This window comes from Microdochium trichocladiopsis, assembly GCF_020744255.1.
Source record: "Microdochium trichocladiopsis strain MPI-CAGE-CH-0230 chromosome Unknown B0I36scaffold_3, whole genome shotgun sequence".
Classification (NCBI taxonomy): domain Eukaryota; kingdom Fungi; phylum Ascomycota; class Sordariomycetes; order Xylariales; family Microdochiaceae; genus Microdochium; species Microdochium trichocladiopsis.
The window spans coordinates 3,510,111-3,535,698 of NW_025763546.1; the positions used below are offsets into that span (position 1 = coordinate 3,510,111).

Below are 25,588 nucleotides of genomic sequence, written 5' to 3' on the forward strand. Positions count from 1 at the left end.
GGGTCCAACTTACACAACACCAACCTCAGACCACACATCATGTAGCCACTGCGTAAGAACTGGGAGGCAACTGGTTCAATGTGCATGTGATGGCTTTGCAGGCAGTCTACGAGGCTGTTCGTGCCACACAGACAGCCCGCAGTACAACAATCGACCCCAACTGTATGTTCCATCATCATGAACCAGGCGAACCTGCCAGCGGCCCACAAACTGACGATACGCCAGTGGATCTGAGTGAGGTCACAATACAACAAGTCGATGAGTTCCTACGCCACCACGGCGAAAAGGTACAACTGTATGATCCTGTGTCACACCATGTTCACCATCAACTAAAGTAGTGGAATTCCCAGGATAGGCCAGGCGCTCTACTGACGGCATTGGCCGTGCTTGAAGCTCGTCCAGACCTTGTCCATGACCAGTCTTCACGAGAGCCTCTCGCGGGAATCATCAACACCATTGCACAGCTTATGACGCCGACATTAACAATCACGCAAGATGGTGGTGAGTGAGGCAAATTTTGGGAGTTACTGACTCGAGGCTCGGAACGAGGTGCCCAACTGACATTTATCTACAGACACTGCCGACTACCAGAATGTGCGCCAATCAGCAAGCATTGGCATCGATTTGGTACATCTGATCACGTCACAAGACGATGTCGAACTGTCCGCTGCAGCCACCGTTGCTTTAATAGCATATACCGACGCGACGGTGCAGTGGTCGGATCCTGATCTTGCAGAATCTGCACAAGAAGTCTTAGACGCTCACTTTGACCATGGGAATACCAGTGTCCAACAATTCATCCTGGAGGATGTTCTACACGCTTTCATTCGCCCATTGTTCTCAAAATCCCGACCCGCAACAGTGACTGCGTCCGGACGCAAAGCCGAATTTGTGCAGACAAGTCGTTACGATACCTTCAATGCCGACGCAGAGGCGAACAAGCCCTGGAAATACCAGAGCCGATACGCAATCACCGTATTTGCATGGACTGTCGACCACGCCGACGTAGGTATTCCGATCCTGGTGGTCTGGTTACACCCGGAGACCTCTATCTGAGAGTCTCGCTGACATTTCTGCTACCATGACAGCGCGAAACAATTCAGAAGAATTGGCATCAGTTCACACCAGTCTTACTCACTCTTCTAGATGAGACGGACACACCGTTAAAACTCAAATCTCTTGACATCTTCAAGGCCTTTTGGTCCAAGTGTCCTCCAGATCTGATGCAACAAACTGGCCTCGCGCAAGTCTTTGAAGACGCCATATTCCCTGCTGTGCTATATCTCCCCAGCCTGACCCCTGAGGACGAGTCCGTACAGGTGCTTAACGCCACATACTCGGCTCTGTTCGCTATAGCTGGCATTGACGCAGATTACAACACGTCAAAACCACAAAGTGATCCCAAGTTCAGCGACAAGCAGCGCAAGCTGGTCCACAAGATTGTCCGCGAGGGCATTCTGACCGCATACCAGCACTCAAGCGAGTACATCCGCATTGTTGAAGTCTTGTGCAAGCAATTACAACTTGTTGTGAATGGGATGGGGATTTTCGCTGTGAAGCACTTGAAGGTGAGGCACCATCTCTGGTCTTTTCTACCTGGGCTGTCTACTCATTATTATCTTTTGTGCCTTGTATTTTCAATCCATCTGACCTCCTAACCTCGCGAACAGGATGCCATCCCAATGCTGTCTGCCATTATCTCCGATCCTTTCGCCACAGTCCATCCGGCCTCTCTGATCGCCGCGCTTGACGCCCTGCGCGCAGTGCAAAACACATGCTGGCCGCGCGTCCCCAACTATGCGAATAACATTATCAAAATGCTCATGCTGTGCTGGCTGCGGATAGAAGAGGATGAGCATTCAAACAACAGCGATGGGCAGGACAACCCAGAGAAAGACGACCAACACCGGGGGGCGCCAAATACGGTCATGTTGGAAGCTTCAGTTATCAAAGAGAAGCTGAAACATAACGCACGCATGTTAGACGCAATACTGACCACATCACAAGAAGAACATCAAAACTCAGATCCAGTAAGCGGCAATGGGGAGAAGATTGAAGAGAGCCGCCGGAGTGTCGGTGGTGGGACATTATCAGAGCGTGTGCGGCCACTTGTCGAGAAGCACAGGTCTCTCGGGGAGTTGTTTGGTCCTTGAGCATCCGGTGTCAACCGTTGCGGCACGTATCGTTAGAGGCTTCAAGCGTTTTGTGGGAATGTGAAATCATGTATCAAAGAGCAGCGGCAAATATCCAAAGGAATCGTACGAGGTTGTCCTACCAAGAATAAACTGCGCATTATCGCTCTGCCCCATACCCTTCTCGTGATTCCCGGTCAAACACGACGTGTAACCATTCACAAATTGATGGAAGACTCCAGCTTTGGTCGCGGTGATCGACGCGGCTGGCTTTAGAAGCTACGGGTTTCGAGCCGTCCCTGCGCAACCTCAACATCTTTGATAATCTCGAGATCTCTATTGAAGTCTTTCCCAACAAGTTTAAAGTTAAACTAATAACAAGAGCCGCTCGCTGGCCGTTCGCTTGCAGAAGTACATATACTAGACTAGGCCCAGAAACAGATAGTGGGCCTCAATCTTCCAGGTCGAATATGTCAGTCATAGGCGTTGCTTCCACAGAGTTACAGCCGCCGTACTCCTCGTCAAAGCCACCATCGCCCCCAACACGCATCATGAGCCCCGAGTCTTCGGCCCCCGATGACAAGATCGACGCCCTCTTGCCTAGGCCACAGTCATTGTCGTCACAACAACCAATACCACCGAGCCCACCGTCACTACCACCACCGCCTTTCCCGACCCCGGTCCCGACCGCTGTTGCGGCCGCATAGCCCCCAGCCGAGACCTAGTCGACGGGCTGCTGCTTGAACAGGGACTTGCCTCTGAGCCACTTGCGATACGCCTTGTATCTCTTCTTGGTGAAGTCGTCGTCCGTCACGGTCAGCGGGTTCTCGGCGACGCGCAGCTGCTCCCAGTACGCGGCGAGGTCGTCCTCGCTCGTCGCCACCGTGCCTGCGCCGGCGCCCACCGCCGTGGTAGGGATGGTCGTGTTGCCCGCCCCCGTGGTGGATATGGTTGTCGTGACGCCGAGCAGGCCGCCCCCGTCCGTCTGCCAGCTCCCGCTGTTCAGGTATTCCTGGTACTCTGTCGAGTCCACGTCGGGCGGGGCGTCGCTGGATATGACGAGCGGCAGGGTCTCTGGGTGCCGCACGTACCGCGCGTAGTCGTCCGTCTCTTGCAGGCTGACGCTCGGGTTGAGAGACTCGTGGATCAGCTTCGTGAAGGTGCCCTGCGCCGCCCTCGTCTTCTCCTGGGGCGTGCGCTTGTGCTTGGATCCGTCGGCCGAGGCTGACAGAGGGTCATTGTGCTGCTGCTGCTCCGAGACGCTCTTCATGATGCCATGCGGGGCGCCGCTGGATTTGTTATCGTCGTGGTGTGGCTGCAGCCAACGCTGGAGGGATATTCCCCGCGAGCTGCTCCCTTGCTGCGTTGACTCGTTGTCTTCCTCTGGTATCGGTGTCGGCTTGCTGGGGTCGACAATCACGACGCCCTTCTTGGCCGCCGCCGCCGCCTTTTTGCGTTCATGCACCTCGTGGTCGCCCTCGACGCGGACCTTGAATGGGCTGAGATCGTATTTGCCCTGCTCCGCCTGCTTCACTGGGATGTACCTGATCGTCGAGTTCATTTTATACGGGAACATCTTTTGGAACGACGACAGCGTGGCTGGTCTATAGTATTCTAGCCAGTAGTCATCGAAATAGGAGACTGGCTTGTCGTTTAGTCCCGGCGGCGGTGGTACGTATGGGGGCAGGACCCTCTTCTCAAGATTGGCGGCGTTGAACCATTTCACGTAGTTGTGCTGTGCCTTTTGTGACCAAGCTCGTGGGTCGGCGTGGTGAAGGTAGTAATCCGTCGACAGATCCCACAGCATGGGCTGTCCCTGGGCGAAGATGTAGTTGCCCAGGAACAGATTATATGCCTCTTGCCGCTGGCTATCGAGGAACGAGTTGTTGTAGTAGCGCTTGAAGCTCTCAATCATGTCGCGCGAGTTGCTCGTCCACTGGTTGATTCTGCGATACGTCTCCATGGTGTTGACCAGCTGGGAGCCACCATACTGCACAGCAATAGAATCGCCGTGGTCGTGGTACATGTGGGTCAGCATGTTGACGGCATCCGTATCGTATTCGATGTACGTCTCCTGTAGTACGCCCAGTGCATGGAGCTGATGGCCCAATGCTCTCTTGCCGAGGATGAACTGTGCCGCATTCGTGCGGTCGAGGCAGTCGATGCAATTCGTTCTCGCCACGCCGTTTTGTACCATGGATGGCGTGATGTCACCATCGCCATTCTGGAAAAACCCCGTGGTCGTGATGACAGTCTCTGCGATGCTCTCGAGGGTATCGATGACGTTACCAGTCTTACTCTTGGCGGCTCGGCTCATGTCCCACGCCTTGTGTATGATTTTGTGTTCTTCTGGGAGAAACTGGTTGAGGTAGTCGATGGCTTTGGTGTATTCATCGAGCAGCTTGCTCTCTCTTGGTTGCCGTTCTTTGGCCTTGATCAGATTCAAGACATATACGGGCGAGCCATACCGCTCAAACAAGTTGTCAAAGTGCAACGCCGCTGGTGTATAGAAAGGATCAATCAGGTTCAGCTCAATAGGCGGCTTCGGTGTCACACCAGTGCTGTCTTGCGACCAATAGAGGGGAATACTGCCACGATGCTGTACATAAGAGGTGAATTGCGGGCTGGCGTAGAGCTTGGGCCCTGGCGCGTGGAAAGAGGTAGTCAAGGAATCGGACACAATCTGCTCCGTCTCGACATCATTGGCGACATATCCCAAATCGTTGGTGCCGCGCTTCAGGAACCTGGCACCTGCGTAGAACCGGGACCGCCTCGCAATCAGCGTGATGTAGGCCACGCGTCCATATATCGACAGAGCTGCCTGGTCGATGTGACCGTGGACAATCGGCCTGCACCAGTCGAAGGGGTGCTGGAGGATTCCTTCAGTCGGCTGCAACAAATGCGTGTTCCAGACAAACATGGAGTTGATATTGTCAAACGGCTCTCTCAGGAGGCCCTCTGCATTGGCGAGTCGTTCTTGAGTGATGTTGAACTGCAATGTCCGGGTGATATCGTAAGAATAGCTGAAGTAGAACGATCGAGTGAGGTCCAAGTTGTTCAAGATCCCCAGAAACCGCGACTCCTCAGGGTTCGCCGCACTGGGCTTGTACTTGCCCGGCGTCAGGGGGATCAACTCTGTGCCGTCCACTTGATATACATAATGACCCCCGATCATGGCGACGATGCTCTTCTTGGTGATGAGAAGCATGTAGTAAGGACCTGTGAACTTGATGAAGCCCAGTAGTCCCCAGGTCGTGCACCGCTGCTTGATGCCTCCTTTGTTCTTGTTTCCATCGTCGATGGTGTCCAGCAGGACATTCATCTCCTTCTGCGTGTAGACGACCTTGTCGTCATGGATACTAAGCTCCCCATCCTGGCTGTCGCGGTCAATCTTGAGCACACGGTAGCGCTTCTCGGTGGCATCTCCGCCCACGATGTAGTACTGGCCCGAGGTCTCGTACAGGGTGAACCTGGACATGGTGTAGACATCGTCCGGCTTGGTTCTGTCATCATCCGGAGGCGAGGTCTCCCGCGACGCCATATCGGGCCGGCTTGTACGCAGGAACGGCTGCGCGATGGCTGGCTCTTCGCCGTTGTCGTCGGCACCCTTAGGCTGTGGCACTGCTTGAGACAGGGTCTCGCTGCTTGCGTTGTTCTGCAGCAGCGGGAAAGCCGGCTCCGGGCTCACCTCCTGCTTCGGCCCGTCACTTGTGCCATTGCGCAGTGCATCCTCCGCGGGGCTGCCAGGTCCTTCCGGCGTGGTTCGTGCTTGCGAAACCGGGTCCAGAGCAGGTGCTTCGCCCGCCTCGGCCATCCTGTCTAGCGGAGCAGAGTGTTGATCGTTGCAGGCTCTATTGACAGTTGGAGCCTAGCTCCAGGCGGCATGCTTGGTCAGAAAGCCTCGTGTGTGGCCCTGTCGCATCGCTATGTCCTGTCGCAGGCATCCAGTTGTTCACAGCCGAGATTCACTGATACTACACAGACGTGATATCTTGGTGCTGGTGCGTGGACTGCGAGCGGTGATGCACGCTTGCCTCACAGGTCGTTTGGAGCCTCAGGCAGAGTCCACCCCCACCTTGCATCTCCACGGCCGCCATCCCCAGCTTTCGCACGTCATGTTGCAGCGCCGACGCAAATAGTCATTTCATGCATGCCAGCTCCGCGAAAATCAACAGGTGAATCGAATTCTGGGTCAAGTGTGGCATCGGACGAGCACTTAGATGTACAACATGCACCAACGATCGAGACTCGCAGGACTACCCAGGAGGAACCATGGCCCTCTGCTTTCACTTTTACGGTCTTCAAAGCCATGAGTGCTTGTGGTTCATCCCGGATAGACTACTCGCAGCCGGAATTGAGACTCTTCAACGTGGATCTAGCAGCGCTCCAATTTTGCTTTCACTATCGTTGTTGTTGGGTATCAATTTATCACGAAACTGTTCTGCGGAATTATGGACTACAAAGCTGCCACAGCTTGCTCCAAGTAGTTTCGAGGCGACTCCCACGCCAACCAGTCTGACCTCGTTGTTCTGCGTCATGGTTAGTACACTACAGCAGGACAAAATGTTGATCAACGCGGGGATTCATTGAAGGGACGTACGGCAGGAGACCCATCGAGTTGACCTTCCACACGCCAAGCGCAAGCGCGACAAACTGCATCGCAATATATGCGAGCCTGGCCTGGAGCATCTTGGTGCGGTTCGTCTCGCTCTCGAACCGCTCGAAGGCCTGATTTGTTCCCACGAGACCCATGATAGGGCCCTTGAAAGCCATAAAGACCATCATGATGCTGAAGATTTGCAGAGAGTTGCCGGACATGTACATCATGATGGCGGTCATGGGCAGGTTCTTGACGGGCGCAAGAGCAACCTCCCATGCCTTCTTGAGCTTAAGTGTATCCATTTCCTCGGGCGAGGGCTGGGGCCGTGTCTGCAGGGCAGCCTTGTCCTTCTTGTCTTTCTGTAGGCTGGTGTTAGCGGATGATGTGGCTTTCAAGGCGCAAGGTCGGGAGCTAGGATGTGCCGTACTTTTGAGAGTGCCGAGGACGACGATGGAAAACCGAAAGGGTCGGGGATGTTGTTGCTCTTCGACTTTGGCGGGGGAGGGTTTCTGAGATCGGCCACCCACTTTGGGGTCGAAGTAATAGCTTCAGACATCGCGAAGGCTTTTGAAAGGGGGCGCTCGGGTGATCGACCTCGCGAATTGGGACGACTGCGCGGCAGGTCGAGGAGTGCGAATAGGGGCGATGCGCTGGAGCTGTGGGCGGAAGCGTGAGATGGCGTCGTTGATGCAAGGACGGGGTGGGTTCGTGGCTTTGGCGATAGGTTCCTGCTGGCGAGTTGCTCGACAGACAGGCCGGTCGGACCAGACCCACCAGCACTTGACGACCCAGTGACAGGGAGCTTCCGGCTCACCCGCCGAGGGCGCCGCTGACTGCCTTAGTCATGGCTCCAGGCGGAGGACGGCAATTCAGGGCCCGACCTGGGAAAGGGGCACCCCAAATCAAAGGCTCCAGGCTGGCGGATGGCGACGGATCACTTTCCGCAACATCATTTCGATGCCTTCGAATTCTCGTCCAGGGCAGTCGACGTCCAATTCCACGACCCAGCCACCCCCAGCCCGGATCTGCCATTGACTTGCGCAGCTCCTGCCGTCGAAGCCACGAGGCCTCTGTCCATCTGCTCACGACCAGCCAGCCATTTATTGCGACAACCCGCGTACGGATCGTACGACACAATCCAGAGTCATCTTGAGTGGGAGATTCCAACCATAACAACGACCGCGACACAATAGACCGCGTACACTCGTCCTTCGCTGGAGGCTTCCGAGCAGCGTTGGAGGACAAGGAATTCAAGCTCTCCAACTGCCCACCGACTTTGCTGGGTCTCAGGGCCGCCCAGAAACGACAAGAGGGAGGGGTTCTGCTTGACCACACCAATTGTGCCACCAGTACTGCTGTCGCCAGCAAGAAAGCTACCTCTGCGCCGCCCACCCCAGCCCTCGCGTGCTGCCAAGACCCCTCTCTGTTCAGAGTTGGAGGCGTCGAGCCCATTCCCAAGTAGACTCGGGGACAACGCAAAACAGTACCAGCCTGTCACGAGGGCCGCAGCTGGGCTGAAGACGAGAGCTGCCACACGCAGAGACACCCACACACACCAGCAGCCCCGTCCACCACCGCAGCCATGTCGAGTGCTCAAGGCGGAGGCGACTCGAAGCTGTTTGCTCGCGTGAGTCCAACCCTGCATCCTCAGATATCACATCACACCACACGCTTCCCCACCTCCGATGCCTGTGCCCAGTCTCTATCTGCGCAGTCGCGGCTATCAAGCAGAATACCCCTCCCCCTTCACCCCGTACTTTTCCCGTGAAATACTTGTATCCCTCAGGTATTCGTTTATTGCGCCGCTCTTATGAGGCGCCCGCGACTTCATCGTGGCGTACACCCTTCCATTATGCCCAAAGCCCATGCTGGCATCCCCTACCATGAGCATGTTTCTCGCATATGTCCCGCCAGTCTACTCACGACCTGTGACGATGCAGGGCAAAGTCGCTGAGTTGCGCCTCGAGCTCAACAGCGGCGGCAAAAAGGACAAGAACTTCGTGCAGAAAAAGGTCGCCCTCAAGAAGATTGTCGCCAACATGACCATGAGCAACAACGAAATGGTGTCACTGTTTCCCGACATTATCGGCTGCATGCACATCCAGAGTCTAGAGATCAAGAAGATGTGAGTTGGCTAGCTGCAAGAGCCAAGTTTCGGAACTCCACTGACTGAAGAGGCTAGGTGCTTCCTTTTCTTGGTCAACTACTCAAGGATGAAGCCCGAGATTGCAGTAAAAGCAATCCCGGTGCTCGAGCAGGTATGCATGCGCCAGATCTTTGTGATATTCCCACAAAGCGAGCAGCCAGACTAATACTTCCGGCAGGATATGGAAGACTCAAACCCCTTGGTCAGGGCTCTCGCTCTTCGGACAATGTCTTATGTCCATGTCAAAGAATTCGTCCAGGCCACATTCCCTCTGGTCAAGCGCTTACTCAAGGATAACGACCCCTACGTACGAAAAACGGCCGCTTTCTGTGTGGCGAAGCTCTATGACCACGACAAGCAGATGGTTGAGAAGTCGGACCTGATTGAGCGTTTGAATCAGTTACTCCGGGACGACAATCCGACAGTGGTAGCCAGCGCCCTGGCTGGCTTGATGGACATCTGGGAGCGTAGCGACAACATCAAGCTCACGATTGATTACAGCAATGCGTCAAAAATGGTTGCCATCCTGCCTGATTGTTCCGAGTAAGTGGCTGCTATGAACTGTGCTGTCTGCATCAGACAACTAACACCAGCAATTCCAGGTGGGGCCAAACATATATCCTTGAAGCCCTCATGTCCTACGTACCACAGGAGTCTGGCGAGGCGACTCTGCTTGCAGAGCGGATTGCCCCGCGGCTTTCTCATTCCAATTCCGCGGTCGTACTGACATGCATTCGTGTCATTCTGTACCTCATGAACTACATCGCCAACGAGAAACAAATTTCAGCCTTGTGTCGGAAGTTGTCACCACCTCTGGTGACACTACTTGCAAAGGGTCCAGAGGTGCAATATCTGGCTCTCCGTAATGCACTTCTTATCCTGCAGAGAAGGCCCGACGTTCTCCGAAACGACATCCGCGTCTTCTTCTGCAAGTACAACGACCCTATCTACGTCAAGGTGACGAAACTCGAGCTCATCTTCATGCTCGCCAACGAAAAGAACATCGACGAGGTTTTGACTGAGCTGCGAGAATACGCCACCGAGGTCGACGTCCATTTTGTACGGAAAGCGGTTCGCGCCATTGGCAAGCTGGCCATTAAGATTGAGCCGGCTGCGCGAAGGTGCATCAACCTGTTGCTGGAACTGGTCGCCACAAAGGTGCCATATATTGTCCAGGAAGCAACCGTGGTAATACGGAACATTTTCCGCAAGTACCCCAACCAGTACGAGTCGATCATCGGAACGCTGTGTGAGCACCTGGACTCTCTAGACGAGCCAGAGGCCAAGGCGGCCATGGTATGGGTCATTGGGCAGTACGCGGACCGTATCGAGAACAGTGATGTCCTTCTTGAGGACTTCCTGTACTCTTTCGCCGAGGAGCCCGTCGAGGTCCAGCTGGCACTGCTGACGGCCACCGTCAAGCTCTTCATTCAAAGGCCCACAAAGGGTCAAGACCTCGTGCCCAAGGTGCTCAAATGGGCTACGGAGGAAACTGATAACCCTGATCTGCGCGACAGAGCATACATGTACTGGCGTCTGCTCAGTTCCGACATCAACGTGGCCAAGCAGATCGTCATGGGCGACAAGCCGCCAATCACAGCCGAGTCCGAAAAGCTCGACCCTCAGACCCTCGAAGAGATGTGTCTGAGCGTCGGCACTCTCGCAACCATCTACCTCAAGCCCGTGCAGACTGTGTTCCGCTCTGCGCGGCCCCGAAAGCTCGCGGACTCGCCTGCGCTCCAGAAACACCTCCTCCCAACGTCGCAGAACCTGCCGAGTTTCGAAAACGCCAAGAGTCTCAGCATGCTCGGCATGGGCGGCCAGCCGGCCGTCATCCGGCCCGGGCAGAACAACGGAGGCAACATGAATGACGCGGTCAATGATGCCGACGCCTATTTTGCGGGCATCGGCAGCCAGCAGATGGCCGCCATGGGAATCCATAACCACGGCGACACATTCGGAGACAACAACGGCACCGAGGCCGGATATGTGGTCAACCAGTACAATCCGCAGCAAGTGTATCAGCCTGCGCAGGGGGTGGGGAGCAATGGTGACTTGCTGATGCTGTAACGAAACGACTTGGGATGTCCTGGGGGGAAAGTCGGAAAGGCTGTTGCATGATGAAAGATGGTCACTGCTGCAATAACCTTGACGAGGGAATGTATATAATCGAATTTGGCAGCGGACGGATGTGTAAATGAGGAATTAATATCTTTCGAGTCCGACAGAAACGAAGGGCTCGTTACGAATATATGAGATTATTGGATCAGGACTGATCTGAGCATATTCACTAGGCACAATCTCGAGGCATCGCTTTTGTCGAAAGCTTCCATCCTCACATCCTCAAACGTCAAAAAATCCTCCATTATCACGCTACGGACTGGGGATATCCCCCCAAAAAGGACAAGATTAATTAAATGTACACATTTGCTGGAAACGTCGAAACCAGCAAAGAAATTAGCCTTCCAAATCGTCTCAGGACACCTGCCGCTTGTGTCTCTGCTCCTCCCTCCCCACCGACAAGACAGGCATGCTCGTGCTCGTGCCCGTGCTCGTGCGGACGGGCTCACCGACCGCGACTCCTACTCCCTCTGCCCGTCCTTGTCCCCCTTCTGCTTCTCCTCGTCCATCTTGTTCACCATCTCCTGGTGAGACCAGGCCGGACACTGCCGTGCCGATCCCCGCAGCTGAAGACGAGAGGGATAGAGGGCTGTTGTAGTTGGTAGCGTCTTCGGACTGGAAGCGGTTGTGGTAGGCGTGGCCGGCGTGGACGCTGCTGCCCACGCTGAGGGTCCTGCGCGACTGCGGCCTGCGGGGGCGCGAGAAGGAGGCGGCGGACTGCGAGGAGGAGGTCGGGCGCGACACGGACGAGGAGGCTACGAGGGGCGGCGTCGGTGGTGGTGGAGGGAGCGGAGGCAAGGGAGGCAGGTGAAGAGCGGAGTATGGCACGGGGGGAGGCAGGACGTAGTTGTAATTCCTGACGGGTTCGTCGTCTTTGGCTTGCTTGGCGCCTTTGTCTCTGCGCAGGATCGACATCTCGTGGCCGAGCATGTAGAAGTCTCCCTTGCTGCGCCTGTCGCTCTTGCTGCGGCCCAGAGAAGATCTCTGCTTGCTGTCACTCTGCTTGTCCGCCACGACCGCCTGCACCGGCGGTAGGCTCGCTCGGCCGCGGATCTTTCTCGTCCTGGTCCGGCCTCTGGTGTGCTGCTCCTGGTCTTGGTCGTCGGCAAAGTAGTCCTGCTGCAGCTTGATGCCGCTGATGAGACTGGCGTGGTCGCTGCTGGGCGCGTCGCCGTTGTACGCGCCGAGGCCGATGACGCCGCCGTTGCGGGTGCTGCTGTTTCCGCGGGTGCTGGTTCCGCGCGTGGTCGTCTCGCCCGTGTGTGCCCACCAGGCAGGGCCGCTCCAGACGCTCGCCATGCTCTGGTCGCGGCTGCCGAGACGACGCCCGCGCGTGCCCACGGCCATGAGGAGCTTTCTCCGGTGCTGCTCCTCGGCGAGGATGGCCCGGAGCCGGCGCGTCCGGATTCCAACGTATAGTCCAAGCCCCAAGGTGACGAGTACTGCGGTGCCCAGCACGGCCACCTGGATAATCAGGCTCCTGTCGACGGTGATGTCTGCAGTCAGCCGGCGTGACCCTTGGTTTCCATGCTTGACCACCCCGAACGATACAGGCAGAGAGCCGAGGTAGACGAGAGCAAGTTGCTTCGGCAGCGTCAAGGCCGCTGTAAGCGTAAACTGCCAGAACCTGATGTTGCAGGTCGAGAGGAATGCGGTCGAGAAGTGCGGTGGTATCGCGGAGAGGCGAGTGAAAAGGACGAGCTGGATGAAGTCAGGTCAGAAGATATAGCCAAATCTATAACACGGACGGATAGAGAGAACTGTCGAGCCATATCACATCAGCATAACCACTGCACCTTCAACTCACCAAGAAACCGCCTTCGCGGACTATGCGGGTCAGCGAGCCATATTTAAGGCTCGTGCATTCGAGTGTTAAAGATCGTCGTTTGAAGGATCTCTGAAATAACAGCCATGTGCCGACTGAAATGAAGCAAGTCAGCTTGTGTATGTTGCTTTCGTGTGCGAGGATCGAAATGGGCTTCCGCTCGTCGGGCACTAACCTTCGCCAAGTATCGTACTGACCGCCATGATCGCAAACCCTACCCATAGACCGTAGGCCGCACCGCACAATACAGCAATGATCTCATGGCCGAAAAAGGGTGGGAAGGAGGCTACGAAGGCAATGGCCCCAAGGATCAAGAAGCCTGCCGGCAGATCTCGTATAATGTCCGAAAAGGGTTGGAGAATCTTAAGCATCAGACGTCGTCAGTCCGCATTGCCAATCAATGTTTGCGGAATCGTTTCGGCCGGTAGGAGAAGTTGTCTTTGACTGACCTGGACGGCTTGAACGTGGAAGAGCGTGATAATGACAGCCAACGCGAAAGATATGATGACTAGGACAATGCCCACTATGTCCACCCGAAGGATGTCAGCAACAACCTGGCACGACGTTTTCCAGAGATGACTTTCACCACCTTCGCAGCGCAAGCTGCTGGAACTTACATAATAATCCCGCTCCCATACATTTTCGCCTCGATGATCCCAGTCGGGAGTCCACATCGTAATGCAAGGCTTCAGAGAGGACGTCGAGGTCCTGTCGCTTCGCCATATTCGCAGGCCGTCATCGATACCGTCTGCCAGCCACAGAGCATATGTGTGTATGCTGTTGTCGCGCGGTGAGGGACAGTTGAATGAAAAAGACCTAAGATAGATGTTGAGAGGCCGCGCCGCCTTTCCTCCGCGGGCGAACAAGGTTTTCTTCTTTTTTTCTTTTTTTTTCGAGTAGTACGGCCGTTGTCCGCATGGCCTGTCAAGACTGACGGGAATCTCGAACCAAGCGCAGTAGGTATTGTTCGCGGCTCAGCTAAGGTTTGCGACCAGGGCGCGCAGCCTGGATGTTAATTACCGTCTGTCGAGCTGCGCCCGCCCTTGCGTCTCCTGCTGAGACATTCCGCATTCCAGGGGGTTCTTGTGCCACGAAGTTGCAACCGTGACAAAACCCCGCCTGTCTCACTCGCTCTGGAAGCATGCATGGCGGCGACGTCGTGAGAATTCCTGAGGCCACAAGAATGGGCTTTGCGTTGCATTCGGCGCGTGGCCGATGCCAAAGACTGGGCCCCATGCCATCGACCAAGTCGCAAGTGTAGCTCGCTGGTGACTGCTCCCGTTTGCAAGTCAGAGCGGCACGATCCGTCCGATCCTGCCTTGTGCTCGCAGAGTAAGCACTTGTTAGACTCACACACAAGCAGAAAGCTCGTCCGCGTGCAAGATGCCGTTGTATCGCAGAGGACGTGATGCCTTCCAGTCAGTCAAACAAGTCCAACCCCCGCCGTCAAAATTCACTCGGGTCGGGAAGGCGGTTCCACCAATGCAGGCGGAGAAAGGCCGAGTCGCCCGCTCCTGCATCATCATACTTCTCAATAGCATCGCGAATCGCTTTGTTCTCGATCTCAAAACTGAGCTGAAACCCATAATTACCATGAGAACTTTTAGGCTCTGTTGTCGAGTAGATGCAAGTCGTACGTTGAATGTTCAAATCGTGACCTCCTTCAAGCACATAGCAATCCGGCTCAAAATGATCGGGCTTTAAGAAGTCCCGTACCATACTCGACTCACAAATGTCGACATCAGTCATGACGTTCAGAATAAATTCAAATCCCGAATCCTCTGGAGAGTAGACATGGGACCAGCATCGCAGATCTTCAGGGTTCGACCGAAATTGATCTTCTGTTTTTTCCAGGTCCGAGGCATAATCCTTGCTCCGGAGGCCACAGGTAATGACTGCTTTGCCGCCGTCGCCCGTCCCCGGCAGTAGGAGCAACTCGATCAGACATACAGACCTGGAGGAGCTCGGGATGAAGATGCACTGTGGTTCGTTCCAAAGCGCCTCGGGCATCACCCGTCCGATCACAAACCAGTTAGGGGTGTGAATGTGTATGGCCGTTTCATACTGCTCGTCGACCTTGGCTACTTCAGATCTTGATAACACGCCCGGTACTGTGACCAGTCTCCGTGGCGTTCGCTGCAAAGTACCGGATACCTGCGACTTGTACTCGTATAGTTCTGTTGGCCGAGCTCGCACAAAGCCGTGCCGCGGAGAAAGTTGCAGGTAGACTCCAATATTGGGACCATGCGGGTTGGCGATGGTTTCCCTCGCGCAGTCGAGATCTAATACATAAAGGCCGTCCATGATGAGTCGCGTTCTGAGCTTGATTCCGGTGTTCGAAATGCCTATCTCGGTGGTTTGTCTGTCTGTGGTGGCCACAGGGTTTGTGTTGATGCCAGGGTAGAACTCGGACGGCGAGTGTGCCAGGAGTCCACGATACTTTTCTTCTTCTGCGTCTTTCGCCCGCCACAAGAACAACGTCGGATCATGATACTGCCTGATGATCTCCTCCTGTAGCCGCCGGAAGGCTTTTCTCCCTTCTCCATACAGGAGCGGCATGTTTATGTCAAAGAGTCCCAGCAGGCAGTATGCCACATCCTCCTCGCGGGTTGTCTCTCTGTTAGCAGCCCATGACATGCGGTAGCAGACGGGATACGAAGTCGCTGGTCTTTGGCCTCTGAGCACTCTGAACGGTACCCCTGTGACTGCCTTCAACACGTGACAGTGTCCTCTCTTTGTCCCGCAGTTGACCCATTCGGAGTTGTAGAACTCGACTCTTTTTGGTGCGATGAATTCCTGCAGCGTCCAGCCGCGATGAAACCATCTACACTTCTCCAGCTGACTCGTGAGCCTGTCCGGATCGCCATAGGACCCGTCAGCCGAGTCGCCGTTGCCGTCGCCGTCCGGTCTCCAGGTGCCTGGTGGCATGTCCTCGAGGTATGCAAGGCAGATGGCAGCATTCTGGTACCAGGCATACATGGAGTTGATCGCCTCGCTCAGCTCTGCACTTGACGATTTGTCGATGCAGCATGTGTCCACCCAGCAGTACTGCAGAGGCTCCTTCCTCCGTCGAGCCAGGCGGCACGCCTGCTGTATCTTCTTGTAGCCGGTGCTGTCCTTGTCGCAGGCGCCGGTGCGGAATTCGTTGAATGTCACTTCCTGGCTCTCGGTCCAGGTATGTGAGAGAATCGCATACCTCTTGCTCTTCGGGTCTGTCACCCACTCGAGCTTGAGGGTCTGCGTGTTGATGAGCCACATTTTCTTTTCGAGGTGAGCGCCAAAGTCGTTAGTGACTGGGGGATTGAGGTCCAAGTCACAAGTTGGGCGGGGTGAGCTGTCTTGATCCATTCCGCCGACAAGGCTGAGGCGCGGCGCGTCTGGATTGGCTCTCGTTGCGCCTTGCAGGGAGGGGTCTTGTGATCAGCTGAAGGCTGGGGAGCCTGAAGTCGACCATGTCAGCTCGCCAGACTGGATTGTAGACATATGGAGATCCCTTGAGGAAGAAGCAAGTGTATTCGCCTCCCATCAAGAAACAGAACGTTGGTGAACACGTAGGTAACAGCTCTTAGAGGACTGCATTTTTCAGGCCACGTGAAATGGGTCGCTAGCGTTTACCAGAAGACAGCTGTGCACAGCTCAAGGCTTGGCTAGGAAGATATCAATATCCGTGATTAATTGCAGTGGGAATTCAATGCGGCCTCTGCCTCGCTGCCTCATGCGGCAGAAGAGTTTAGATCTTCCACCTGTCTGGTCGGGGTGAAGTGTGAGCGCTACGACAAACCTGCGTTAGACCAAAGGCCAATCCTGAAGCGTGATCGGACTAATACTGCCACAGGTATTCTTTTCTGATAGTCAACTCGTATTGTCTGAATGACATGTAACCCTTACTGTCGCATCGAATTTCAGGTGGAATTTTATATAAATTGTTGACATTTTACAATATAGCACCAACATACATACTCTCGACGATTTGCCCCATGCCTTTCTAACAACCAGTCCGCAAGTACAGGACTTAATAACAACTGGACACGAAGGTTCGAACTCAGCTGTTACTACCATACTTTAGGAATCTAATAACGTAATCCACAAGTGGGTGAATCACACAAGTGGATGAATCAGTCCCCCGCCACTTTCGTACAGGCTGTCTTCTTTCCCCCTTTTCTCCACCGATAATTATGGTACGACAATCAAATGAAAGCGATTTAGTTCTCGCGCTAAATGCGCTTCAATCGAACCCAGAATTGAGCGTACGAAAGGCTGCATAGATCTATAATGTATCCTTCTCAACCCTCTAACGACGACAACACGGCCGACCTGCGTAACAAGATATCCGACCACCTTGCCAGAAATTGACCTCGTACGAAGAGGACAGTATCGTACGATATATAATCGACCTAGATTCGCGATCGTTTCCACCGCGATTAGGTGGTGTTCGAGAAATGGCGGATCGACTCCTCCGCGTACGCGACGCGCCACGCGTCGGAACGAACTGGGCCTCGAACTTCGTACGACGACGACCTGAGCTCCGTACGCGTTTTAATCGAAGAATCGATTACTAGAGGGTCCTTTGCGAAGATCCGGACGCGTATCACGCGTGGTTTACGCTCGTACGAAACATAATCGCGAAATACGGGATCCACGATGACGATATCTATAACTTCGACGAAACGGGCTTCGCGATGGGCAAAATCTCCGCCGAAACTGTCGTTACGACCTCCGATCGACGCGGGAGGCCAAGAGCCGTACAACAAGGGAATCAGGAATGGGTTACAGTAATCCAGGGCATCGCGTCGTACGGCTATTCAATCCCGCCATATATCATCTTCGCCGGGAAGGTCCACCTCGACTCCTGGACCGCGAATAGCCCCCTACCGCCCGACTGGGTAATCGCGCTTTCAGAAAACGGTTGGACGACGAACGAGAGAGGCCTAGAATGGGTAAAACACTTCGATTTCCATACAAAGAGTCGTACGAAGGGTACCTACCGCCTCCTCATCCTCGACGGCCACGAGAGCCACCATTCCGTCGATTTCGAGCTCTACTGCAAAGAACAGAATATTGTTACCCTCTGTATGCCTGCTCATTCGTCGCATAAGCTCCAGCCTCTCGATGTTGGGTGCTTTGGACCTCTGAAACGGGCGTACGGTAAAGAAATCGAAGGTCTAATACGGGCGCACATAACCCACGTTTCAAAGGAGGACTTCCTCCCAGCCTTTTATAAGGCGTACGACGCTGCAATGACCAAATCAAACATCCAGGCAGGCTTTAGAGCGACAGGCCTAGTACCGTACGACCCGAATTATGTGATTTCGCAGCTAGATGTGAAGTTTCATACGCCGACACCGCCAGGTTCCTCTGCTGGACTACCACCCCCTTGGGTTTCAAAGACGCCGAACAACCCAATTGAGACCGAATCGCAGACGAAGTATATTGAAAATCGCATCGTACAACACCAGAATAGCTCACCGTCGTCCATTGTTGAGAGCGTACGGCAGCTGAGAAAAGGAGTTATGATGATGGTACACGAGCAGGACCTTATGCGCCAAGAGCTCGCCGAACTTCGAGATGCAAACGACCGCCTCAGCCGCCGTCGTCGTACGAAAAGAAAGCAGCTGCAGAAAGGAGGGTCCCTCACGATTGATCAGGCAAAGGATTTGAAGGCTCAAATCGATGCGACGCAGTAGTTAATAGCGGAAACGAGTCAGAAGAGTGGTCGTACGAGGAGGCCCGAAACGCGCGCGCGACGATGTGGCGTCTGCGGCGAGCCCGGGGATAATGTTCGTACGTGTCAGAAAGTTATATCTGCCTCTGAAGAAGAGGATTCCGAATAGTTTGAATTGATTTGAGGCGTTATGGTTGAATTGACTTATATATTGTCGTACGAGTACCCGATAACTGATTCATCCACTTGTGTGATTCACCCACTTGTGGATTACGTTATGTGCAATAGCTGCTTGTTTATTTAATCCGTAGTTCTCATTCGGGTAGCATCTCTCCTGTCATTTTCCCATGGTTAGCTCACTCTTTTGAACAACCAGTATCCGCGAGCCAAAGTTTGCAAGATTTGCGAAACTTTTAAGCGCAGGGCCGTGCTGAACAGCTGCTCTCGAGCTTCCGGCGTTGTGTGGTCGATAATTTCGCAGGAGATGGTCCCTCGAAATCTTTCCAACGCATGCTGCCGAAGATGACAACTCCGGCCATAAAGGAATTTGTCCGAGGTACCAATCGTTCTTCAGGCGCCAAGAAAGTTAGTGCCTGACTGCCACCTCCGTAGAGCGGGAAAGGCTTTGGCTGTAAGTCGTGTCTTGGATGCCCGTTCCCCTCGACGCCAACATCTGGGTGTCTGGCACTGGGCCTTCAAACATCTGACATGATGAGAAGCATGAGAAGCATGAGTACATTCTCTTCACTTTAGAAGACACGGGAAACCGTCCCTTCGGTATGTCACTCGATCAGTCATCCATCGTTGCACTCCTTGGCGGTTGGCTGACAGCGAGCGGGGAAAAGAGTGGTGGGACATAGCTCGTCCACGTCTGAGGCAGCATGCTACACGCAGCCAGAAGGCACACTTCGCGGCCCCTTTTGAGCATCACGGCATGCTACTACACAAGCAAGGACTATGATATGTCTATGGCGCCACGGCTGTATTAAGCCATCATGCTGATTCCGCAATCATTCACGACTTGCAGGGGAGGAAGGTAGTCCAGGTAAACATCACTAGAAGCCTGCGATCCTACATTGCTCATCTCCGGCATTCGATCCTGCGCCTCTGCGTGTATGGAAGTCCGAAGCAGCAAGCTGTAAGCACGACAGAGACGCTATCTCCCTCACCACTTAGCTTCCAATATTTCGTTATTTGCTTGTGCCAATAGACGAGACACGGGAAGACGCGGGCGCGAGACGGCTCTGAGCCCAATGAGACGATCATGATCGACGTGGCACACTGGGAACACATGTATTCCCGTGAAACTCCACCTGTAGTAGAAGAAACCCGAACCGGCAAATGCATGCGGCCGTGAGGAGACCTGTGAGACGCGGCGCTGCTACACGGTTAGCTGGCGACCTGGGGGGATGGGCCGATGTTGACGTCTCCGGCTCGCCGCTCACCACTTCAGCGCTCACCAGACGGCGCGAGGAGGCAAACATCCTCGGTGATGGGTGCGAAACAATTGTTGAGCACTGCCTTCATGGCAAAGAGCCAGGCTCCACATGGTACAAGGCTGGGCAGCGTCCTCTGTGTGGTTGTTGTCTCGCTGGTTTTCAATGCTGAGTTGAACGAATATATAAGATGACTTCGATCCCGGCTGTCTGCCCCCCCTGAATCCAGCATTCTCGCCAACATATTCAACGCAACCCTTCCTAAAACAGTCCGCAATCGAGCCAAAATACCTCTGACCACTCTCCTGCCCTGAGCCCAAACCCCCTTACCTCACTATGTCAGACGCAGAGACAACAGTTGGTAAGGACGATTGTTCTGATTCTGAAACTTCGTATGCCGAAAGCTCACACACTTGTGCTTCCAAGGAGCCACTGTGAGCCTTCAAGCTCCCAGCGAGGGCGAGACCACCTGGACAGCCACCCAGGTCGATCCAGCCAAGGACCTGGATAGCGGAGACAGTCAGGGCCGGCTCTCGCTCGAATGGAGCTATGGCCCAGTGCAAGTGAGTCGTCGCCAATCTCGCTACTCCCGAAGAGCGCAACAGAGGACTCGTGAGGCCTCTTGTTTGGAGCGCGCACCCCCGACGACCCTGCATATCCGCAACTCATTCTCTCGCTGGACTAACCTCCATTTGGAAAAACACAACCAACAGCTGTCTGGCTACGTCTCGACGGACACCTTCGCCCTTGCATATAGCCCAACTATCGCTGGCATCAATCTCGGCACCATTTACGGCAACCTCAAGGACGGTGTCGCCGTCAACGCGGACTTGAAGACCGTCAAGGGCCAGATCAAGACGTACCTCAAGAACGGCAACGAGATCTGGAATTACATTGACATCCAGATAGCATACAATGGTTCATACCAGGGAGACTACAAGATTATGACATTCTAGACTCATCCGAGATTGGCACAGGCTTTTGGAGAAGACGGTGTTCACCCGAAACTGGCGAGGAGTGCGGTGAAACATCCCGTTGAAGCGCCATCCGACCTTTCTATATTCTGTCCAGTAGCATGAATGAAGAGACTGCTTCGTGTGGAATTCTGATGGGTCATGGCAAGCACACGATGTTTGACAAGTCTCCTCGATTTGCGCACCGACAATTGAGCGTGTATTAGTGGACCTGACAATGTGGAAAGCTCCGGTGAAGATCCTCGGAGACACGACTTTTGCTAGTAAATTAGAATAAGGAAAGACGCCCAGTTGCCGGTTGTGACAGTGTGGAAGCAGCAAGATCAGTAATGCTATTGCAGCACTGGAGCCGCTTTTGTGTGAACACTCTCCGTCGGCATACCGCCGACTGTCATACCAGGTGCCCAGGCACAGACATACGTACCAGAGCTCTTGTGTGGTTGTTTGTACGATGGTCTAGCTTCGTCCTGCACGTACTGTCGGCCAATGAAGCTTATCCTAGCCTGCTTGTCTCAGACACTTGACTAGACACCCGGCCGTAATGCACATACTGCCCTTCAGCGCTTGCCACCTACCAGCAGTCATCATTCGTGCGCTGGGTGCTGGACAGAGCACGGCCTTGCGAGCAACGTGAGCAGGACTGAAGCCCACAAAGGTCTGAAAGTATCGACGCACGCACAAGCATGGAGTGTTCAAAACTTGGCACATGTCCACCACAGACTTTCATGGCGCCAAGCGAATAAGTCCAAGACTGGTGCGGATTTGAATATGCACAATACGACCTGACCAGATCACTTGGCTCCCTCAAGTGGCTGTCTCCAAGTCAATTGTACACCAGGATGTATTCCGAGGTGTGAAATATGTACAAGAATTGTCACAAGTCACGAGGCTTTCAGCCCCGCCGCATCCATTCTGGCCTGGTTATCACTATCCCCTTTTCGCATGATCTCGCACTTTTAGTAAGGATCGCCAGAAGAGTCCGAGTAGTCATAGCACGTCAGTCTGCCGTCGATGTTGCCAATGATATCGTCTGCAAGGTATGCAAATGCGCTCGAAAGGTCAGTGAAAAAAATGCTCATGTTTATATTTCTGGGCAGGATCTCTCCTTCATGGAGATGAGGAGTCTCACTTACGCAGGGGGACGCAGTTCTTTATTTCGACACCGTTGAAGTCGCGGCAGCCGATGCAGTATGAGACATAGTTGGTGTTGACAATGAGCGTTGCGTCGGCCGCGTAGCACGTGGGGCGGAAGTTGCCGCTGTAAATGTTTGAAGTCAGCCACACCTTGTCTCTGTGGAAGTGCAATACCCCTTAAGTCTGTGTGGTTCAGACTCACTCTTTAGCCGGGTTCATAACCCCATTGACGTTGTTCAGGCAGTGGTTCAAGTCGAGCCGGGAGGTGCGCAGGCGGCCGTCGAAAGTGCGGCACTCGCCCCGGAGCGTGGACTTGCCCATGACGCCGGTTCCGTCGAGGACGACGGTCGGGCAGGTCGATGCGAAACCACTCTCAAAAGTGTGCATGTCGCCATCTTCGCCGATAGCGGCAATGCCGAAGCCGGCAGCGGCAGTGGCAGCAGGAGACGTGGCGACTACTGTCGGCGAGGCTCCGTTGTTGTTAACAGGGCCGGCCATGGCGACAGAGAAGTAGCCCACCGTGGCGAGCAGGGCCGAGGCTTTGATATACATTATGACTGCAGTTGCTGAAAAGATGAACGAGTGAGGAGGTGTTGGGCAGTTGCTTGACGTGTGGCCATCTACAAGCTCATGACCTTGCAGGGCGCGTATCCTTTGAGCTTAAATACTTTCTGCTCGCCATGACAGAATAACGGCTATGTCGTCCTGTTCTGGATTAGGCATTCTCACCTTGTTAGACCACAATGGTACAAGCCAACCTGCTTCGAGCCGGGTTGGCCCGAATCCTGGAGTGACCCCTCCTTGCCCTTGAGGCGACATCATCACGGGATCGTACAGATCTCGAAGGTCTGTGTCTAAGCTCTTCGTCAGAGACTGTTATGTAATCGTGACATTTTCAGGTCCCGCGTGGTGGTGGTTGTTACATGTAAGCCCAGGGTCCCTTGGCGCCCTTGGTGACATCTCGAGGTAGCACAGGGTTTGATGCCGTCCATTGAAGGATCGCCGCTGCAAGCTCAATCATCCACGACCAATGGTCGGGGGACACTTGTGCCCCGTGCCGGAAGAGTCAGCATGCCATTAGCCTACTCGATCGAGGAGGTTGCCATCTCGGATAGCTCTGAGAAGGATGAGAATGGAGCACGCAGGACAAGAACCTCCTCCTGAAGCCACGACTTACACAAGAGACCGCCCCCACCCACTGTACCTGCGGCCCGCAACGCGCTAACCCCAAGGCGATAAGCCCCGCTAGAGCTGCCCGCGGCAGCCGATAGCGATGCGGCCCCGCTGAAATTTCCATCTCCAACGTCCAGCTCGGCTGCCGAGTGCGTACGCAGAGCCATCGTCGCATCTCTTGACCAAGTCCTCTTAAGCAGCAGAGCACAACACAACACTGCACTGCACCCCAGCCATGGAGGTCGACTTGCCCCCGATAGACCCGGCCCTTGAGCCCGCCTCCGCAGCTCCTCCTGCCACAGGCTCACAAGTCCCCTCGTCCTCCGCAGCCATCCCGCCGTCCTCAGAGTACGACCCGGACCCCATCATCGCCTCCTACGATGTCTACACCAACCCGTCCCTGCCCGCAGACCGGCAGCTGCTCATCATGCAGCACCCCAACCAGCGCCAGCCCTCGGTCGAGGGCTACACCAACCTCTCCGAGGTCCGCATCAAGCCCCGCAACCAGATGATCGAGGTCGACGTGCCCCTCTCCTACCACCTCAGCGACTACGACCGCGACAAGGGCTTGCGCTGGGGCACCGCTCTCTCGCGCAGCATGGCTGCCAAGAACGGCGGCACCCACGGCCTCGCGGGCGGCTTCGGCGTGGGCGCTCCCGCCATGCGCGGCGGTGCGGCCGCCGCCAAGCGGAGAAACGCCGACGAGGTCGACCTCGACCTGCTCGACACGCGCGACTGGAGCGAGGCGGTGCGGCAGGATCGCGTGCTCAGAACACAGACCCTGGGCGGAAGCTTCCCCGTCGAAGGCGAGAGCCACTGCCGGTGGATGGTGGGCATTTTCCAGGGCAGTAAGTCATGCCCTCTATTGAGAGATACCTTGGGGCGCGGAGTCAAATCATGGCTCGGCAATCTAAATCTAAGGAATCACCTCCGACCAGCGAGCTAACCATAACCTTTGCAAACCAAACAGAGCAGCTGCATCTCACACCGGCAACCGCCCTCATCAACCTCCGGCCGCAACTGCACCACATCGACGCGACCACAGAACAGGAGCGCCTAAGCCGCCCACGCGAGGGCGGCGGTCCCGGAGGCCCCTCCGGCGCCGGACCTTCCACATCCTCCGGCGGCGGCGGTGCTGGCAAGGACAGCGCGACAACCCCGGCGCCGCCCCCGCCTGCCGCCCGCGCCATCACAATGACGATCAAGTCGGCGTCCGGCAACGAGGTCACGACCGAGACCATGACGGACCGGCTGCGCTTCGCCCAGCAGGAGCCCTGGAGCAAGCTGAAGTACGAGGACGACTCGAGCAACCGCGCCTGGGACATGTTCAGCCAGAACCTGGTGTACAAGGGTCCTGGGGCCGTCGACTACGACGGCGGCGCTAGTAGTGGAGACGCTGAGGACAAGACAAAGACAAAGATCAAGACGTCCGCCGCCGACACTGCAAAGGGCCAAAGTAAGGCTGCTGCTGCCACCGGTGCGGACGGCGAGGCCATGGATGTCGATGGTGATGACGATGGCAGCAAGAACGCAGAAGGAAAGAACACCGCTGCGGACCCGACCCCTCCGCCACCACCGCAGCTGCGCGGCAAGTGGGCCACGACAGACTTCCTCAAGGCCGTCAGCGGGATGCAGGAAGGCGACGGCGCCGAGGCGGACAGGACGCACGAGGACATTGTCGAGATCAAGAAGGAGGCCGGTGCTGCTGCTGCTATTGCTTCGTCGTCGTCTGCGACGGCCAAGCCGAAAGCCTCGGCGGTGGCTAGGAAGGCTTCTGCTACTGCTTCAGGGAAGGGCAAGTCAGTCGCCTTTGAGTAGGAGTGGCGGCGACAGCAACATTGAGTTTTTGCGGTTCGATGTGTGTGCTGGTGATGTGCATCGGATAGTGGCGTTTTCGTTCGGTGCATAAGTTGTATTGTGGTACATTTTTCGGCGTTCTTGGGCAGATTTAGAACCAAGTCACAGCGTAAGCATTAGATCATTATGCCTAACTCGCAACGAGCAAGGGAAAAGTACTGGGTTGCACGAGGTACAAAATATTTGACTGGTAAAACGCTTGATATTTTTATGTGTGTTTTTCTTTTGGGCCGCTTTTTGAAGCTTGTTCGCAATTACAAATAGATAGGTCTACTGATGGTATTGAGCCAGATGGCTCCTTCAGTCATTCCTGTGAGCAAAGGTGCTTGATCCTGGTGTCCTCCCCTGCCGTGGAGCATTACTACTCCCAAGTTCGAGTTTCCTAACATGTATATGTCAAATGTCCGAAATATCATGTCGCTGGCACATGGCGTGCCCTGCCCACCGCAACCTGCCCTTGGATGCAAAAAGGGGACATGCCATGCACAGCACGATATGTCCATTTCGTGGTTTGTGTCCGCCAACGCG

General features: G+C 55.0%; 9 protein-coding genes across 9 annotated transcripts; 4 read left to right on the plus strand and 5 right to left on the minus strand.

Moving 5' to 3' along the window:
* The first annotated feature begins 7 nt into the window (after nucleotides 1-7).
* B0I36DRAFT_264958 (uncharacterized protein) lies at nucleotides 8-2,307 on the plus strand. Its single transcript, XM_046151193.1, has 6 exons — nucleotides 8-162; nucleotides 226-287; nucleotides 351-501; nucleotides 575-1,005; nucleotides 1,089-1,568; nucleotides 1,671-2,307. The coding sequence occupies exons 1-6, from the start codon at nucleotides 90-92 to the stop codon at nucleotides 2,151-2,153; spliced, it is 1,680 nt and encodes a 559-aa protein (XP_046015781.1). The 5' UTR covers nucleotides 8-89; the 3' UTR covers nucleotides 2,154-2,307.
* Nucleotides 2,308-2,357: 50 nt separating this feature from the next.
* B0I36DRAFT_318887 (SacI homology domain-containing protein) lies at nucleotides 2,358-6,119 on the minus strand. Its single transcript, XM_046153346.1, has one exon. It carries the CDS (start codon nucleotides 5,944-5,946, stop codon nucleotides 2,854-2,856), a length of 3,093 nt encoding a protein of 1,030 aa, XP_046015782.1. The 5' UTR covers nucleotides 5,947-6,119; the 3' UTR covers nucleotides 2,358-2,853.
* A 469-nt stretch (nucleotides 6,120-6,588) lies between these two features.
* B0I36DRAFT_239942 (uncharacterized protein) lies at nucleotides 6,589-7,288 on the minus strand (the record flags this gene model as incomplete). Its single annotated transcript, XM_046149727.1, has 3 exons — nucleotides 6,589-6,661; nucleotides 6,733-7,082; nucleotides 7,160-7,288. The coding sequence occupies 3 exons, from the start codon at nucleotides 7,286-7,288 to the stop codon at nucleotides 6,589-6,591; spliced, it is 552 nt and encodes a 183-aa protein (XP_046015783.1).
* A 1,333-nt stretch (nucleotides 7,289-8,621) lies between these two features.
* B0I36DRAFT_238731 (adaptin N terminal region-domain-containing protein) lies at nucleotides 8,622-10,948 on the plus strand (the record flags this gene model as incomplete). The annotated part of the gene is made up of 4 exons (XM_046149635.1): nucleotides 8,622-8,857; nucleotides 8,915-8,990; nucleotides 9,057-9,421; nucleotides 9,481-10,948. 4 exons carry the CDS (start codon nucleotides 8,622-8,624, stop codon nucleotides 10,946-10,948), a joined length of 2,145 nt encoding a protein of 714 aa, XP_046015784.1.
* A 1,605-nt stretch (nucleotides 10,949-12,553) lies between these two features.
* B0I36DRAFT_238789 (uncharacterized protein) lies at nucleotides 12,554-13,195 on the minus strand (the record flags this gene model as incomplete). Its single annotated transcript, XM_046149643.1, has 3 exons — nucleotides 12,554-12,700; nucleotides 12,807-12,919; nucleotides 13,000-13,195. Coding segments are annotated over 3 exons (456 nt in total), but the record flags the coding sequence as incomplete, so codon positions are not given.
* A 2,032-nt stretch (nucleotides 13,196-15,227) lies between these two features.
* B0I36DRAFT_219090 (heterokaryon incompatibility protein-domain-containing protein) lies at nucleotides 15,228-16,082 on the minus strand (the record flags this gene model as incomplete). Its single annotated transcript, XM_046149008.1, has 1 exon — nucleotides 15,228-16,082. A coding segment is annotated over one exon (855 nt), but the record flags the coding sequence as incomplete, so codon positions are not given.
* A 4,043-nt stretch (nucleotides 16,083-20,125) lies between these two features.
* Nucleotides 20,126-21,007, plus strand: B0I36DRAFT_382351 (uncharacterized protein). Its single transcript, XM_046160909.1, has 3 exons — nucleotides 20,126-20,283; nucleotides 20,349-20,485; nucleotides 20,636-21,007. Exons 1-3 carry the CDS (start codon nucleotides 20,259-20,261, stop codon nucleotides 20,876-20,878), a joined length of 405 nt encoding a protein of 134 aa, XP_046015787.1. The 5' UTR covers nucleotides 20,126-20,258; the 3' UTR covers nucleotides 20,879-21,007.
* Nucleotides 21,008-21,852: 845 nt separating this feature from the next.
* B0I36DRAFT_361028 (uncharacterized protein) lies at nucleotides 21,853-22,582 on the minus strand (the record flags this gene model as incomplete). The annotated part of the gene is made up of 3 exons (XM_046158420.1): nucleotides 21,853-21,926; nucleotides 22,030-22,154; nucleotides 22,233-22,582. 3 exons carry the CDS (start codon nucleotides 22,580-22,582, stop codon nucleotides 21,853-21,855), a joined length of 549 nt encoding a protein of 182 aa, XP_046015788.1.
* An 856-nt stretch (nucleotides 22,583-23,438) lies between these two features.
* On the plus strand, nucleotides 23,439-25,021 carry B0I36DRAFT_238592 (Sin-like protein conserved region-domain-containing protein; the record flags this gene model as incomplete). The annotated part of the gene is made up of 2 exons (XM_046149625.1): nucleotides 23,439-24,051; nucleotides 24,174-25,021. 2 exons carry the CDS (start codon nucleotides 23,439-23,441, stop codon nucleotides 25,019-25,021), a joined length of 1,461 nt encoding a protein of 486 aa, XP_046015789.1.
* Between the last annotated feature and the right edge of the window lie 567 nt (nucleotides 25,022-25,588).